The sequence below is a fragment of the Filicampus tigris genome, chromosome 16 (assembly GCF_054856515.1).
Source record: "Filicampus tigris isolate MCC_2025a chromosome 16, RoL_Ftig_1.0, whole genome shotgun sequence".
NCBI classification, from domain to species: domain Eukaryota; kingdom Metazoa; phylum Chordata; class Actinopteri; order Syngnathiformes; family Syngnathidae; genus Filicampus; species Filicampus tigris.
Genome location: NC_141232.1, coordinates 11674181 through 11691351, shown reverse-complemented (window position 1 = coordinate 11691351; position 17171 = coordinate 11674181). Strand labels below are relative to the sequence as shown.

At 40.7% G+C, this 17171-nt stretch overlaps 2 protein-coding genes across 3 annotated transcripts; both read right to left on the bottom strand.

Moving 5' to 3' along the window:
- Positions 1-179: 179 nt before the first annotated feature.
- LOC147134743 (uncharacterized protein C7orf57-like) lies at positions 180-3229 on the bottom strand. The gene is made up of 7 exons (XM_086055885.1): positions 2951-3229; positions 2692-2738; positions 2333-2497; positions 1472-1574; positions 1248-1368; positions 568-644; positions 180-410 (listed from the first exon to the last, which is right to left on the bottom strand). The coding sequence occupies exons 1-7, from the start codon at positions 3064-3066 to the stop codon at positions 299-301; spliced, it is 741 nt and encodes a 246-aa protein (XP_085912011.1). The 5' UTR covers positions 3067-3229; the 3' UTR covers positions 180-298.
- Positions 3230-5623: 2394 nt separating this feature from the next.
- Positions 5624-16710, bottom strand: slc16a6b (solute carrier family 16 member 6b). 2 transcript variants are annotated; one of them, XM_086055883.1, is made up of 6 exons: positions 16589-16710; positions 12220-12453; positions 10689-10832; positions 9862-9990; positions 7392-8294; positions 5624-7304 (listed from the first exon to the last, which is right to left on the bottom strand). In XM_086055883.1, exons 1-6 carry the CDS (start codon positions 16692-16694, stop codon positions 7045-7047), a joined length of 1776 nt encoding a protein of 591 aa, XP_085912009.1. In that variant the 5' UTR covers positions 16695-16710; the 3' UTR covers positions 5624-7044. The 2 variants fall into 2 exon arrangements, with proteins under 2 accessions (XP_085912009.1, XP_085912010.1); XM_086055884.1 differs by lacking the exon at positions 16589-16710 and adding an exon at positions 14753-15211.
- Between the last annotated feature and the right edge of the window lie 461 nt (positions 16711-17171).

Genomic DNA, 17171 nt, shown 5'->3' with positions numbered 1-17171 from the left:
TTACGTTCTTACAGTAGCTTGAACAATAGTTGAACAATTGTATGTTGTCTACTGGAAATCTACTGTATATACTAACAATGTGGCCCGTGACAAAAATGAGTTGGACACTCCTGCTCTGCGCGTTTATTGTAGTTTAGATTTACAGCGCGTTTTTTTTTTCCTTCACAAAATTACTTCAGTTTGGTTTCAAGTCTTTTTATTAAATCTGTGAGTCAGATGCACACGAAAAAGCAACATGATAAAAAATAAATGCCTTTACATTATTAAAAAGACTTTAAATTGTGAGTGAGTCAGGCGATTATGTTGCATTTGACTCAGTCTCACTTGCCGGTGTTTTTTTGTCCTCGTCGACGTAACCAAAACTCAACAGCTTTGACATGTTGACGGGAGAGGTTTTCTTGATAGATACACTGTGGGAACAAATATATTACGAAGTTAGAACCATCATATTATGTGAATTTTTGAGCACTGGGGCACACTGTCTTTGTCACCGCTCTGTTCTTGGAACAATGAATTCACTGTTACGGTGCAACAGCGCCCTCTTGTGAGCAAAAAAAAAATACTTACGTCCTCCTGAATTTGCTTCCTGTATTTTCTGGACTGGACGTCTGCCATTGCACCAACTGTTTGTCAGGAACTTTTTTCTGCAAAACATGAAGTCACAATGTCTTAATAGCTCATTGTAAGGACTGTTTATTGTATTGGGTCATGGTCGTCTCCATCCTTTGTTTTTTTCCCTAGTCTCTACATGGGTGCAGGGATTGTTAGTCAATGTAAAATGCATGACAATATTATAGAGGGAGAAAGACACTTAATACAGCCCGGTTGAAACACGAGCTTTTGTGGTGCAAACAATATCAATACAGAGTGAGAAAATGTTACTTGTTTTTAGGAGGACAAAGGGATGGTGTGATTCATTAAAAATGCACACATTTAAAATTATTTGTGGAACCTGCTTATGTTCAAATAATTTGTCTTTTGACTTCAGGTGTCTTATCAGCATGGCACGACCACTTATTTATAAAAAAAAAAATTCAAAAATATGCTTGATATCTGATGGAGATTTGACTTTGTCAATATGGACAATTGCAAATGTATTAGTTTGATCAGGCCATCTTTTGTCATCCAACTGCCTCAAAAATGACATCATGTGAAATGTCAGCATACCTCAAGACATTTGGGACTAGTATATTTACTTCATTGATATTCTATATTAGTAACTTAATGGTGTGTGCAATGATATTTACCTTCTCCTTGCGAGGGCTGCCATCATCCCGCTCCCATGCAGACATATTGTCTGTCCAAAAAGGAGGTAGTGGCCTTTGTGAGGAAGCTCTCGGGCTTTTCCTCTCTTTTGTGCAAATGACACTATTGGTAAAAACACAGTAAGATATTGATATTAAAAGATCATACCCAAAATGAACAGGGTCATTAATGGTGCTTGAAAGTATTTTTAAGTGTCAACATGCACCTTTGGTTACCAAGAGCTTCTATTGGACCGTCCAAGAGTGTATCTGCAGAGTCGAATGAGTCGGGCTTGTTGTTGGCACATGCTTCATCAAAGTACAGAAGTCCTGCAAAGACAGGAGGATGTAAGCATATGTGTAAAAAGCCAAATTCATCTCAGCCTAAAAAACATCGATATCTATCTATCTATCTATTAGGGCTGTCAAAGTTAAAGCGTTAACTATGGAGATTAATTTGAATTTTATAACGCATTAAAAAAATAACTTGAGTTATAGCTTCCCTCTATTCTATTGTCTTTGTAGCCAAACTTAGAGAGTTGCTGTCGCTAAAACAGACTTTTACGTAGTTTCACTTTAAAACGGTGCTCGATGGCTCATTGGAGAAATTCAAAATAATTTGCGCACTTTGCAAAGCCAAATTCAAATACCATATTAGTTGTACGTCTTTGGTGTATTGTTCAGCAATTGTATTTTACAGGAAAAGAATCATATTCAAGGTTCAAAGAAATCTATTAGAACAGTCTTTGAACCAAAATATACTTTCAAATGTTTTCCATATTCCAAGATTTTACTCAAGTAAATATCAGTTCCAAGCTTTGTAAATAATTGGTAGTTGAAAAACAAGATTAATCGCGATTAATTATGGAAAATTTTGCGGTTAGTTTTTTGAAAATTAGCGTTTTGACAGCACTATTATGTATTAATACAGTGACACATTTGTCGTGTCTTGTTTGTCCTTGTCGTGTTGCTAGTAGGTCAAAAGTGCAGTATTAGTTGAAACAACTTTAATAGTCCAACAAAGGCAATATAGTGCACACAGACTAGTATATGATCCTAAAGTGTGTAATTCAGCAAGATGTCAGTACCCTTGTGGCCCCCTTGTTTTGCAAGCTTGACGTATTCCGAATCAGTGTCAAGAACTCCAACCCTTTTCCCAATCTTCGCCACCTGACTGACTGTGCTGATAACTGGGGACAGTCCAGGGATTTGGGATATCTGGCCTTTTATTCCATGGTATCCTTTTTTCCCACCTGCGACATTAAAACACACACATACACATATGCAAATTTATGACAAACAGTTGATTGAAAATATTGCTACCTATCAAGTAATTTAAGGTGGAAACTGCATTTTTCCACTGGATGAAGGGTGTCCTTGAAGGTAACACACGCACGGGATGTTCTGGCCTGACGTGCACTAAACTCGTATCAACTGATGTACTTGCCAGATTTCGCCGGTTGAACGTCGGTACTCTTAAGATCTTTGGGATTTCTAGTAGAGATGGAAACAAAACCCAGCACATCAACTTTTCCGACGTTCGCTAGGTCGAGCTCATTTAGCATCAATTGGAATAATGACGCTATACGTCTCTTTTTAATCCCAACAGAAGTGCAAAAAAAAACCTAAACCAAAACAAAACATGCAATTGCTCCTCAAATCACCACAGGAGAGTCCACGCCAAGTTGTTGGTCTAGTTTTCTTACTTAGAATTCATTTTGAAAGGCCCTCGCACTGATGCGCTGAATCGTTTGGCGTCTCGTTGCCGTGGAAACGTGGACTTCTTGCGCCTGCTAGCTTGTCTCAGTAGAAACTCAAGCATATGTTTGTACCGAATAACGCAGCGTTTCCACTAATAGTTATTAAGGGCATCCTTCTGACGGGGCCGATGCTGCATGTGACTGCTGCGCGATCGTTTACTTTAATTGTTCTCACTCAAGGACGCATGCAGCACACAAATGACAGCGAAGAGGCAACATAAAAGACGCGTCCTCAGGTTTAGTGCCTTGATTTCCGCTTCGTATCCTGACGTCGGCCCACGTGCACGCGCACTCACGGCCGAGGTCAGTTACGTGGCTTCACGGCCGAAATCGCTGACATAGCTGGATTGATGGAAAACTATCGCAATAACGCTAAACATTTACATTAACGAAATAAAATAGAAACAAAATATCTTGAAACTACATCTTACGTTTAATTGTGAAGCAAGTCCTTCCAAGACGAGAGATGGTGAAAGAGGCATTCACTGAAGCAGCTGACTCATTTCCGAGACTGTAAAAACAAACCAAAAATATTTTCAATTAAAGCCCTCTCTGCTATCAGGAACTACAGTTACACACATGGGCAAAATGTTTCGTACCTCTTTTAATGAAATAAAAACTTACAGTGGTCACAGAAATAACTTGAATGTGACAAAAGTAATAATAAATGAAAATGTACAATTAACACATGAAAATCAGACTGCTTTTAAATTGTCATTCAACAGAATTATTAAACAACAACAAACTCATGAATTAGTACTAGACAAAAAGTACGGAACTACTGGAAAAGATCATTAAAAAAAATAATTATACCTGAAAGAAATGGTCTACCAATGTGTGTTCTCTAATTAGCATCACAGGTGTCTTCATACTTGTAATCAGTCAGTCTCCCTTCTTAAACGGGAGTCGCTGCTGTTTGGTGACATGGTGTGTACCACACTAAACATGGACCAGAGGAAGTGAAGGAGATAGTTGTCTCAGGAAATTAGGAAGAAAATTCTATACACCACATAATGGTGAAGGCTTAAAAAAAATGACTAATGGTAAAGACTACAGTTGCACATGCAGTATTATTCAGAAATTTAAGATCCACGGGTCTGTAGCCAACCTTCTTGGACATTGCCGCAAGAGGAAAATTGATGACAAATTGGAGAAATGGACAATATGAACTCCAAGAAAAAAATGCCAGAACAACCTCCAAAGAAATTAAAGGTGAACTCTTAGGTTAAGGTACATCAGTGTCAGAACTCACCATCCGTTGTTAGAGCCAAAGTGGACTTCGTGGGAAACAACCAAGCAGGACACCATTGGTGAGAAAAAGAAAAAAAAAGATTAAAATAATTTCCACACTTGATGTTGCAAAACATTTCACTATTCTGAAGTGGCCTTCCATGAGCCCTGATCTAAATCCTCATGAACATCTGTGAAAGGATTTGAAACATTCCGTCTGGAGAAAGCATCCTTCAAATCTGAGACAACTGGAGCAGTTTGCTCATGAAGAGTGGGTCAAAATACCTGCTGAGAGTTGCAAAAATATCATGGAAAGTTACAAATATTACTTGATTGTAGTGATTGCCTCCAAATGTTGTACAATATAATATTAAGATAAAGGGCCCATCTTTTTTGAAGTTATTTGAAGTCGAAATACCGTTCCACCATGAATGATGATCATTTGGGTTTGTAAACAAACCTTTGAGATGGTATCATTTGTGCAATAATTCGTGTTTGGAGCTTGTGGTGGATGTGAGGGATGCAACATCGTCCAATGCTGTTCCAAAAATAATTGATTTTAATCACTATTCCATTTAGTCTAATAATTATAAATGTAGGATTTATTGAGAAATCAACCGCTGCCCTAAATTAGGAATCCATGTAGACCAGCAAACAAAAAGGCTACTGTATATGTGATACCGTGTCATGACTTTACAACGTCGTCCTCTTGTCGCTTGTTGTTTGTTACGAGTCCACATCTTGAACTCAGTTTTGAATCAGTGGAGCTAAAATGGATTAAGATCAAATTACTTTGATGTTGAATACAGTTGTGCCTTAAGATCGCCACTCAAAACTCTTGTATCTCAAATCATTTTTTACCATTGAAATCAATTTAAGTGCCGTTAATCCTTTCCAGCCTTCCCCCCTAAAACAATTTCTTTAATGTGTACTTTAATCAGGAAAAAATAGTAATAATGTATGTACCTAAAGCAGAAGTGAACACAAACTTTTTTTTCAACAATATGTTCTATGCAAGCCCACTAGTTGAAACAGGGCATCCTGATAAATATTGCATTTGTGGAATAAGTGTCAATTCATTCGGTTTTAGCCATCTCTGGGGGCAGCCATTTTGTCTTCTGTCGACTGAAAATGACATCACAACTGCTCGCAACAACCAAACACGGCTGACCTCTTTTCTGAATCTGAGTCATGATTGGTCGTTGCTTTGATAAATTTAATAAAAACACAGAATATGATGTAATTCATTAGAATTAAAAAGAAAGTTGAGGAAGCTTGTACGGATTTGAGTGTGCAAGCTGTTTAAGGGGCCTTGCCCCCTTTTGTCCCTGCGTTTAGGCAGCCCTGGATCAAAAAATAAAAACAGAAAAAAACCCACCATCCATGAAATTCTCAACTTTTGCCTTGTTTTTATTTAAAAAAAAAAAAAAAACTAAAATACAATGAAATCAATACATAACAGGCAGCTGGCTGTCAAGTGTTTAAAAAGGACTGGCGCTAAAAATGAACAAATGATCACTTGAAACAGTATAAATAAAAGGTAAACAGCGACTAAAGAAGGGTTTGTGGACTAAACTTCAAGTGAGGGTGTGAACTTCATATGAGACTGCCATGAGAAAGGAGGGGCATCGTCTTTATCCTGGCAGACACTTCCTTCACACTTTTGCATAAGACAACATGCGTGCCCACCTCGTTCCGCATGTACCAGAGCATTTCGATCTACATTGCAGTGGACCCCCGCTATTTGTGGGGGATAGAGACCGGGTCAGTCCATGAATAGTGAAAATCGGAGTCTAATTGACAGCCTTTGAAACGCATTAAAAATATCCCAATTCTACAAAAAACGGAGTTGCCCAAACAATGTTTTTTTTTTTGTTTGTTTTTTTAATACTGCGGGAAAAAAAAGTGGATCCGCTGGTCCCGAACTACGAGTATTTGCAGGGGTCCACTGTCTTCATCATCGCTTTTCCAACACACATGCTGTTGTGTAACAAGGTCATTCTCATGGCAATAAATAGTCAGAACAACAAGATAAAAATCAATGACTTTTAGCAAAAACAACAAGAACTAAGGTGATGACGTTTGTAAGGCTCGTGCGAAATCTTGAAGTGAACACGCTGCCTTCAGGATCACCTAAAACGAGTTCAAAGACGAGCAGGAGCTCCCTGATTCAGTCAACAATTAAGTGATGCAATATTGCTGTGATTGAAGAAGTGTAACACATTTAACACAGAGAAGTCAGTCAGGCTGTGTGTATAGATGACATTTCATCTGACCTTCTTTTTTTTTCTTCTCATTGCATCATGTGCACTCAGGTAGCTAAAATAGTACAAGACCTGATGCGCGGTTTTATTCTTCAGTCTTTTCTGCGCCGACAACTGAGTCTCGCTGATCACACATGCAGACAGGTTGCATGCCTTAACAATTGAAGTCTTGCTTCGTGCTCGCTCGTGCGGGGTTGAGGTGGTCTCTTGATGTGTGAGGAGTGTGGCTTTTGACCCGCCCCCTGAGACAACTTCGGCGGTGATTTCGCGCTGTATAAATAAAATGGAATTGTTCTGGTGGGAGCTACAGAAGCTTGTGAAAATTGTATATGAGCAGTCATGGAGATGTGTTAAGAGTCCACCAAGATTTTAAACCACGTGCTCGGCATGGTTGTCTTTGGTCTGTGAGCTTCAAGCTTGTCGGAGTCAACGACACCTGAGTTTGGAAACGAGCAGCAGCTGTGGATAGGTGATGGAAATGTGGCGGCCTCCGGCTGCGTGTCGGATTTGTTGTTGTTTTTTTAATCTGCCCAGGCTCTTCTGGGCTCATATTATACAAGCGTTGTCTCCAGATTTAGGCTTCTTGATGGGGCTGTCCTCCACCGCCAAGTCCACCTCCAAAAATTCTGGCGGGTCGTTGTCCTGCAAACTTTTCTCCCCCTCCTCCACAAGTACGCCTTTCTGTTTCTGGCACAGGCCAGACTTGACTGGACCAACCAGAGCGAGACAGATGGCGCTGAGCCCCATCCCGACAGCACAGGAGTAGAAAGCCGCACCGTAATCATCTGTGATATCCACCAACGCACCTGGAGGGAAAGGAACATTTTAGGATGGAAATACAGCCAAGCGATGAAGGTCAATTGCGATCTGACAAAAAAAAACAAAGGTTATACCTCCTAGAGGTGGCCCGGCGAGTCCAGCGAAGCTCTGAATAAAGACGTACACTCCCACAGATGTCGCCATTTTGTCAATGCCCACCACGTCCTCCTCGGCCAGCATGGGGATGTGCGTGGAGCCCACCGTGCCCAGGAAGTAGCCGTAGATGGCACAGCAGACCACCAGGCCCCAGAAGTCCCATACGACGGTGAAGGCCACCAGCACCAGGCACAAAAAAACGACGCACCACAGCAACACCAGAGTCTTTCTGCAAGTGACTTTGTTCAGCACCACCCCGATGGACAGACGGCCAAAGATCTCAGCCACCGCCATCACGGAAAGCATATAGGACGCCGTGTTGGGCTCCACGCCGTGGCTTTTACTCAGTTCAATGATGTAGAGCTGAGGAGCGAAAAAGCCCAGAGTGGCGAAGAGGCCGAAGAGCGAGTAGCAAATGAAGGCACCGTCTTTCAGGACGGAGAAGTCCAGCAGTTTGGATCGGGGTGGTACGGGAGGGCCTGACACTTTTGGCTCAGAATACAACTTCGATGGGGAGGGAGGCGGGGACAATGGCACTTCCTGGCCTTCTCGGTCCTGCAGCTCCCACTCTACCTTCATTTCCGCTCCTGCGACCCCTAAATCCACATTCGAGGCAGAAAGGGAAATGACCCCTGAGTCTTCGGAGCGCTGGGAAACTCCCGAACTGATGGAGGTTCTGGTTTGTTCATTTTCTAGATCATAAACCTCCTGCAGTTGTTCCACGGGGAGTTGCTTGACCACTTCATTGTCCTCATTTTCAAGCTCTGGCTGGATGATGATTGGACGAAGAAGAAGGCCACAACCGATAATACAAGACTGAAAAATCCCGAGGACAACGAGACAGTGCCGCCACCCAATGTGCTGCTTCAGCTTCATGAAGGCTGTGAGGACACAATCCAAGTTCGAGTTTAGTACGTGACTATCGAGTCAAGCATTCATATTCAAAAATGGACATTTTCAAAGATGGGAAATAAAGTCCAGGTGCAGAAAGTAAAAACCCTGCCACAGTTTGGCTTTCGCCACAGGTGCTTCTACTCAACTGGCAGGTAAATGAGCTAAGTTGATTAGAAGCACCTGCGGCTCAAGACAAACTGTGGCAGGGTTTTTACTTTCTGGACCTGAATTTCCCATCTATGGACATTTTCTCTTTCGTTTTGGGATGGGTGTTGTCTAGCTGGTCACTCTCCATCCTTTTGTCTATGAAAGCAATGGCATGCTAGAAATTCATGATTCAGAGTAGCTGGAGTGTTTCCTGCTGGCTGTGAGGCAGATATGCTATCAACTATTGCACCGTGCAGATTATAATGCGTAAGAAAACACCCTCACTCCAAACTTTTCCACTGGTAGCACAGGTGCTACCAAATTTCTCACCATACAACAAATTCTAAACACAAGCCTACTATTAGTGATTCTGTGATATTTTTTCATTAGCATTAGCATTATATACAGAAACACGCGCTACCTTATGCATGCGTGTTCAACCTCAATGTGGCCAAACAGTATATTGGACGGTCTTTCATTCACAAGAGTGTGGACAGAGACAATCTCACAGTCATTTTGTGGGGACGTCAGTGTCATAAATTATACGTAGAGGGCGGAGGTTGATTGAGGCGATTTTCTCACCAATCTTTAACATTGTTATAATAGTTTTTATTTCTGTTAATTTGTTTTTATTTTGTTTTTCAAATCATATTGTGTAATGAACGACAGTTCGGCTTTAAAGTAATACAGAAATAAATACATGTAAAATCAACGCTAAAAGCTCATGTACGAAATTATCAAAGGCAAAAAACAAAGGATATTTTGCTAGAATTATAGCTAGTTTTATATTTTATTTTGTATTCCTGTTTTAGCCTTAGTCATTTCATTCATTTTTGTAAACTAGAATAACCTTGGTCTTCAGTCGTGTGGACTCAACGTATATAAGATAAATGCCACGACCACACGTGGACCAGCAAAACACAGCGGTTTTGAGGAGTGCTTGTAAGGGAAGATATGTTGCTATTCCAGTCCAACGTTACCAAAAACACAGGATCTCTGTTTATTTTCACTTTCACGAGGTGTCCCCATTTGGATTCTACTGTAAATGTGCTTGCATGCAGCGTGTTCATCACCGGGGATGCGCGAAACAGTGCGGATGTGTGCACATATGCCGACATTAACCACCAAATTGTTGCATGAATGGATCTGGTCGGCGTAGGCACAATGTGGAAACTTTATGATACTATAAAAGAGGGTGGATTTTAATCACAATACAGTGCAGGAAGGAAGCATTAAAATATATGTACTTGCACGAACGCGACCAGATAACAAGGTCGCGTATGCCACCATGATGGTCGCAGTCTCAATTAGAATTATTTCAGAAAGAACAGACATACAAATGTCAATATTATTGACAAAATCGTTTCTGTCTTAGCATCTGAAAGCAATGATTCACTGAATGCTCACCTGGGGCAAATGCAAAGATGGCGAAAGATTCTCCGGAAGAAGCAGCAGCGGTGACGAGGGCTCGCCGCCTGGAGAAGTACTGGGCAAGAATTGTGACAGTTGGGAGGAAGGTAAGGCAGTAGCCAAAGCCTGTAAACAAACAGGAGACAAGAAAAAGGGGACATGACAGCCTCTGGCCCGCATGGTAGGAACACAGCATGGCTAGAGGGTTGGGTCAAAGGTCAGGGGGTCAGGTCACTCCTGTGTCGGAGCTGGTGGGTTGCTTGTGAGGGTTCAGCTTTAGTACAGCAGCTGAAAAATAAAGGCATGTAAAGACAAAAAAAAAAAAAAGAGACGGGGAGAGAAGAGAAAAGGGATGGTCGAGTTAGTTGTGGTCAGTTAAAAGGTAGACACGGCAGTCAGGGTGGGAGAGCTAGCAGTGCTTTCTGTCAAAAAAAAAAAAAAAAAAAGTTCACATCCACATCTCATTTCACCAATTATCTCATCATCTACAAAGGAATTTTGAATCTATTACTTTCATGCAGTCCATGTATTACATCTGAAAATGTTTCGTGTCATAATTTTCAGCAGAAGTTGCGTCCGCCTTTCATAGACACTTAAGTACACCTTCACAGGACAGTTCTGGAAGAAACGCATTTGGCTGTTGACCCTGCTAAAAGTCCCTTTTGGTTCAAAATAAACAAGGTTTATTTTGTGCAGCCACTTGACAAGACATGTCTGCAACAGTACAGCCTTCATTCTGCAAATGTCACATGGCGGGACGGACAAACAGAAGACACAGCTGGATGCAGGGATGGCTGCAAAGGAAAGAGGCTCAGATGAATTACCTGAGACCACGCCAATGGTGATGTACATCTCGTTGATGGATTTGGTGAAAGCGGAGGTGATGGTACCCAAGCTGACGAGGAAGCCCCCCATCATTACGATGGTGCGATGGCCAAAGCGGTTGCTCAACATGGTGGACAGGGGGGCTGCGGGTAAGAAACAGCACGGTGACTGAATTGACAATTACCTTCATAGTGCTTGAGATCAAAAGAACGATTTTGTTTCAAGGGTTGTCAAGTAACAAACTACAAATAATTCGTTGTTTTACTGAAGTATCTGTACTTTACTGGATTGTTTATTTTTTCAGCCTACTTTTTGAAATATGTTTTTATCCTCACACTTTAAAAAACTCTTGTTCTGTTTCGTTTTGATTGCAGTTATGAAAAGTACGCTGAAAAAAGTTTGTTGAATTTACTGAATTTGATTTGTTCTAGTGGTTGCATGAAATATAATCTACCAAGCAGATGTATAGTCTACTTAAAAATGTCTCTGGTCACAGGACTTTATTTTGTGCAGCCGCTTGACAAAATAAAATTAAGTAAATTCAACCATAATTTTTTTCAGTGTATAAACATTCCGGCACCGCATCTTTTCAAGATCCTCTTCCCATGCAATAACAAACACAAGCAATAAATTAATCCGTATTACAGTAAACAAGATCATATTTATTATACATGCATCAAATGTTTTGGTTTTATAAATTAGGCTTACAATAAAATAAATGCAAATTAACCATGAACTCTGTCTTTTCAAATGCACATTAAGAATATTACTAGAACTGCATTTTTCCATCGCCGTAATATTGCTAAAATTCATCCAATTCTGTCGAATAGTGATGCAGAAATTTTAATCCACGCGTTTGTTACGTCTCGCCTTGATTATTGTAACGTTTTGCTCTCTGGTCTTCCCATGTTTAGTATTAAAAGTCTGCATTTAGTCCAAAATGCCGCAGCAAGACTCTTGACAAGGACGGGAAAGGTCGATAATATTACTCCGATATTAGCCAATTTGCATTGGCTCCCAGTCCAGTTGAGATGCGATTTCAAGGTTTTGCTGGTTACCTACAAAATACCGCACGGCTTAGCACCTTCCTATCTCGTCCGAAACCTTCGGTCACAAAATTCCCAAGCTTGCGAATTAGATGACGATGACCGAATTGGAGGTTGCTGTTTCGTTCCAACAGCAACTGACTGCTACAAGATCGGAGGCTGACGGCATCCTCAGAGGCGCTGCTATGGAGATTTCTACATTTAATACTTTGACTAGCATATGTTGCGTTCACTACGACAACTTGACAAAATTCTACCAAATGTATGAGTCACTACAACGATAATGACGATAACTATAACAACGAAACTAATCAGCATTTATGTACTAAGTTACTAATGATTTGTAAACAGACATTTTGATACATTTTATAAACATCCAGTTGCTGTTTCATCATGATAGACCTAAACAGACTTTGGATTTTTGATGAATTCCATTTAAATGCCAGAAGAGAGCAACAAAGCATTCCACCCACAAATAACTCACCGGTAAAAGTGAAGATGAAGACGCAGATGGAGATGACCCATGACACCCGACTGTTACTCTCCTGAAACTCCTCCATCAAATCCTGGAGAAAGATCCCCAGGCTCTTGAGGGTCCCGTAGGTGCAGATCTCCACCATGAAGAAGGCGAAAGCTACAGCCCAGCCCCAGCCACCTTCAGGCACCTCTGGGTACACATTTGCCCCCAGGCAACCACGGGAATTCGAACCCTCCATGACTGCAACGAGAAAAGAAACAATTTTTCAAATAAAAACACAACTTAGCTATTTTCTCTGGACCATCATGGGACAAGACTAAAGTGAGCCTTGGCTAACCAATGTAACATCTGATCAACACCAATTGATGGTATCAGCTTTGAATATTGACGTATTAATTAATACTGATTAAATCGAGCAATTTGTTTCCTTGCCCCACAAGACAATCATGGGGCACTAAAGCATATTTGCAATACACAGGACAACATTGTGGAAATGTGTGTGGAAAAACTGGCTGAAAATGTCACATTAAAGCCAAATGTCTTCCGTGCTCAGCAGTGCTTCATTAAGCTATTCTACAAAGATGTCCCCAGATAGCATCATAGTATCCAAAACAGGGTAGCGTTCAACTTTAACTATTGTGTGCCAAAGTACGGAACGTTTTGATTGTTAATGACTGAAGGTTTACCTTGGGAAGCTAAACTGAGAGCATGACTGAGAGGCAGTAGCTAGCACAAATTACTCTACAAGGCACCTATATCTAAATACAACATTTTATCAAGTGTAGGCTGGTGATGCATTAAAGTTTGGTCAAATCAATTTGACTTAAGGGAATTTAACTCCATGTGGCTAATAATACACCTCTGTTACAGTCATTTCAAATCTTCACCCGTTCCTCTCCTTCTTTGTTCCTTGCCTGAATTAGCTCACAAAAGATACACTGCTCATTTGAAGAGAAGCTAAAGTTTATTTTTGGGTTGGGGACAAATCAGTTTACAATTGATCGATAAACCGCAATAACATTTTACCCATTAAAAGATGTTCCCAGGAAACTTAAAATGTACGTCTTAAAAATCTTGTGGAAAAGACCTATGCTCATTTGAGCCATCCATTGCTTTTTTGGGAACCTCAAAGTATCACATTATGATACCCATTTATCTGGTACGGTAATTGATGTGTTTAGAGTTTTTCCGTTCATTCATTTTCCAACTGTTGTGAATGGAACAGGGAGTTAACTGGAAACTAATCTGCCCATCACTGCCAAGATCTGAAGAATGTCATCGACGTGGTGAATGGAATCTACTACCATGACGATGTTTTATTTTTACATCAACTGTGACCAACACTAGGGGGCCAAAATCCAAGCAGCTATCTTAAAGTGGAAGTCAAGCAAAAACATTCATTTACAATATGTTCTATGTGCCCCCACCAGTCCAGACCCAATATTCTGATTAATATTGAGTTTGTGGAATATGACTCAAGCAGAAAAATCCACCCATCTCATGGGGCGGCCATTTTGCTTTGTACTGCCGCTTGCTGTCGACTGAAAATGACATCACACGGCCTAAAGACTCAGCTTGCGAAAATCACATGACCAAACCCAGAATACAGTTGAGCCGTATCACAGGCTGCCTTTGGCACTGTGTGATCATTTTCAGTCAACAGAAATGGGTAAACACAGATGGATTTATTTATTTTTTGCTTAATTCATATTCCATAAATGGAATATTAATCAGAATACTGAGGTGGATTTATTTCTTTATTTATTCATTGCTTAATTCATATTCCATAAATGGAATATTAATCAGAATACTGTGTTTTGACTAGCAGGGGCGCATAGAAAATACATTGAAAATGTTTTTACTTGACTTTCTCTTTAAAGCTACATTGAAGGCAGAAGATAGATGGGCAGGAAAAATAGTTTACTAGGTTGTGGTAAATTTCCCTATCTGTCTTGTCTATCTATCTCTGTCTGCTAAAGCAAGCCATTTTTTGGTCATGGATGTACTGTGATGCATACCACATAGTGGGTGTCGTGGCAGGATTTGTACGCAGAATATGCTTCCACAAGATCATTAGTCTTTTTTTTAATTTCGTGTATTTATATATTTTTTAAATTTATTTGATATTTCATGTAGTTATGTTTTGCCAATGCGGCCATTAAAGCAATGTGTGCCATGTGGTCAGGACATCCGCAGTGCAGGGGGGAATGGTGATGCAAGTGTGCGGCATCCCAGGGGTTTCTGACCATGAATGCAGGCTATACAGGATGACTCGAACCAGCCTTCGGCACTTACTGTCCTCTGCTGTTATTGAATGACAGATATTCGGATATGTACCTTCATTTTGCACCCACAAATCATAAACCTCGACGCGGGCGCCGGTGTGTACCGTGCTCTCTGCTCTTATACGTTGTATCTATGTAATAGACAAAATACATCCACACGAACACTAGTAACAAAGCGGTCCGCGGTGAGATAGCAGCCGGCTGAGACCAGAAGCATCTAACAACTGCAGTCGCGAAGATAACTTATTACTTACCGGAAAGTGAGGTGACCGGAGGAGAATAGCGCTTGAACAGAGCCTGCTGGTGGGACTAACACAGATTCTTCCTCATTGCTTTGCGGCTCTACTCAGTAATGATGAGGAGTCGCACTCGAGCATGCCTATAAAACATCTCATTCCGAACGAGGTTACTTGTCGCTCCAGGTGAGACATGAACCGATATTCAACGATTTGGCGTAAATGACAAATGCGGAGACTTTAGCATCTTCTCGTCCGCACCTCTAGTCGCCGGTCTGGCAGGCAGTGAATGTACTCCTGCCTGTTTTGGCAGCTCTTTACCGGCTCGAGCTGGTATTCAAACGCGGACGCGCAAACATCTCCGTCATGAACGCGCAGAGCTCAGAAAGCGGTTGCGTGCAGCTCAGAGAAGCACGCAAGACCTTACTCATGCGACGTGCAATTTTGAAGGATTACGGCTTTTCCCATTATCTCAATATGTGATATGGTTATAAACCCCCTGCAATTCTGTATTGGTCTCATTAGTTGCTATATTTCCTTTGAATATGGTATAGTGTTTTTTTTTTTAAGTCCTCGGTTTCTTTTCCGGAAATAATAATATTCTATGTATGTGCAGATGGTTAAATACATATATAGAGTAGAATCTACAGGGCAAAAGAAAAGCTTATTCACGCGACTAGCCTTTACGAGTGCACTAATTCGCATTTGTAGAAGACGCGCGCTGTCATTTAGTGCTGGTGAATGTTTATGTACACTCAGGTATGCTGGTACAAATGGTTATGCAAATTTTTGAGAAAATTGTCATTTTCAATGAAGTCTACATTTCAGGATCTGGGTATTAGAGACACAGAATAAATATTCATATTAACAACACCAAAAAGAACGTTTTATGTTGTATTTACAGCGACCAAAGTATTCAACGAATACTGAAATATATGAGTATACTTTTTGAGATTGAAAGTTAGACATATTTTTTGGTGTCTTTCCCATATATGGCAGTGTGCATCTGAGTTGGTGAATGAGAGGCATTAACTTTGTACACTTTGTCGCTTTATAAAGTTCATTGTTCAGTCCACTGACTTGCAATTTACGGGCAGAGTTGCCACATTGAATATGGCGGATGCCTTTACGTAACTCTGCAAAGGGGCCATTCCACTTAAGGCGGGTCTAGGAAATAAACAGGTTTGCTCCAGTTAAGAAGCAATAAACCGGCTCACGCCGGCTTTAGACGTGCGCTGGAGGAAGGAAGCCGGATCCGAGAAATGACGTGTGAAGTCGAGTAGTTGGAACAAAACGTTACCTTCTTTGAAGTTCATTTCCCCCAAACGTGACTCAGTCTGACACGGTGACGCATAGTTAGTTACAACTGTGAGCTGATGTGTGGGAATATAACAGCACCAGATGTTGCTCAACGCAAAGCATCCGTGGCCCTTCATTGAAAGGAAGTGATCAAACCAACAACATTGCGCAGACACAAGTACACCCGGTGTCTGGCTGGCGAGTGTTTGTCACGACAAAATATTTCAAGTCCTGGTACAAGTTTAAGGAGAATTATAATAAACTGCAATATGTATTTTTACTCAGTTTGACAGTTGGTTAATAAATTTACAGCGCTAGAATAGAATTTTTCCCACAACAACACATTGTTAAAATATACAATTATTACTCATTAAAATATACAATTATTACTCATTCATACACCAAGCCCACAACTATCTAAACTTTTGTGTGTGTGTGTGCGTGTGAAGTAAAAATTCAGATTTTTCAAATGATGAGGAATTTTTCAAATTTACTCAAGTACGTATTTACATATTGTATTATGCATTTATTATTTACACAGTATGAATCGCTCACCTGCTTTTGGCTGAGGCTGATGTTTCTGGTATGTTACACACAAAAGTGCCCTCAACTTCACTGCTGCTTCAGCTTTAGTCAGAGGAGAGAGATGAGATGGAGGCATGTGTTGAAATCCCGGCCAGCCCTCAAATCTGATTGGACCTCCAAATGCCTATTCAAAACCACTGATAAATGGCCAAATTAGGTTGGGGATGGGGAGGGGGTGCCGGGTGTGGGAGTTGTCGGGGTGTGGGGCGGTAGGTCGCGTAATTGGGTTGTGTCAACTGATGTATGAGTGTTAGAAGAAAATCGCTTTTTATACAAATTGTCGAACATTACAAATTGGGAAAAAGTGATCATTTTTACACAGCTCAAAATAGTCCAAACCTTTACAATGGAAATATGGATGCTGAGCCAACACTACTGTTGTGGATGGATGCTTCTTTTGTTGATTATTTTATTTTTTTTATAAAATTGTAAGTACAAACTCCAATTCCAATGAAGTTGGCAAGTCGTGTAAAACATAAATAAAACAGATTAGCTCAGAATAGTACAAAGCTTTACAATAGAAATATGGATGTTGAGCCGACATGACTCTGTT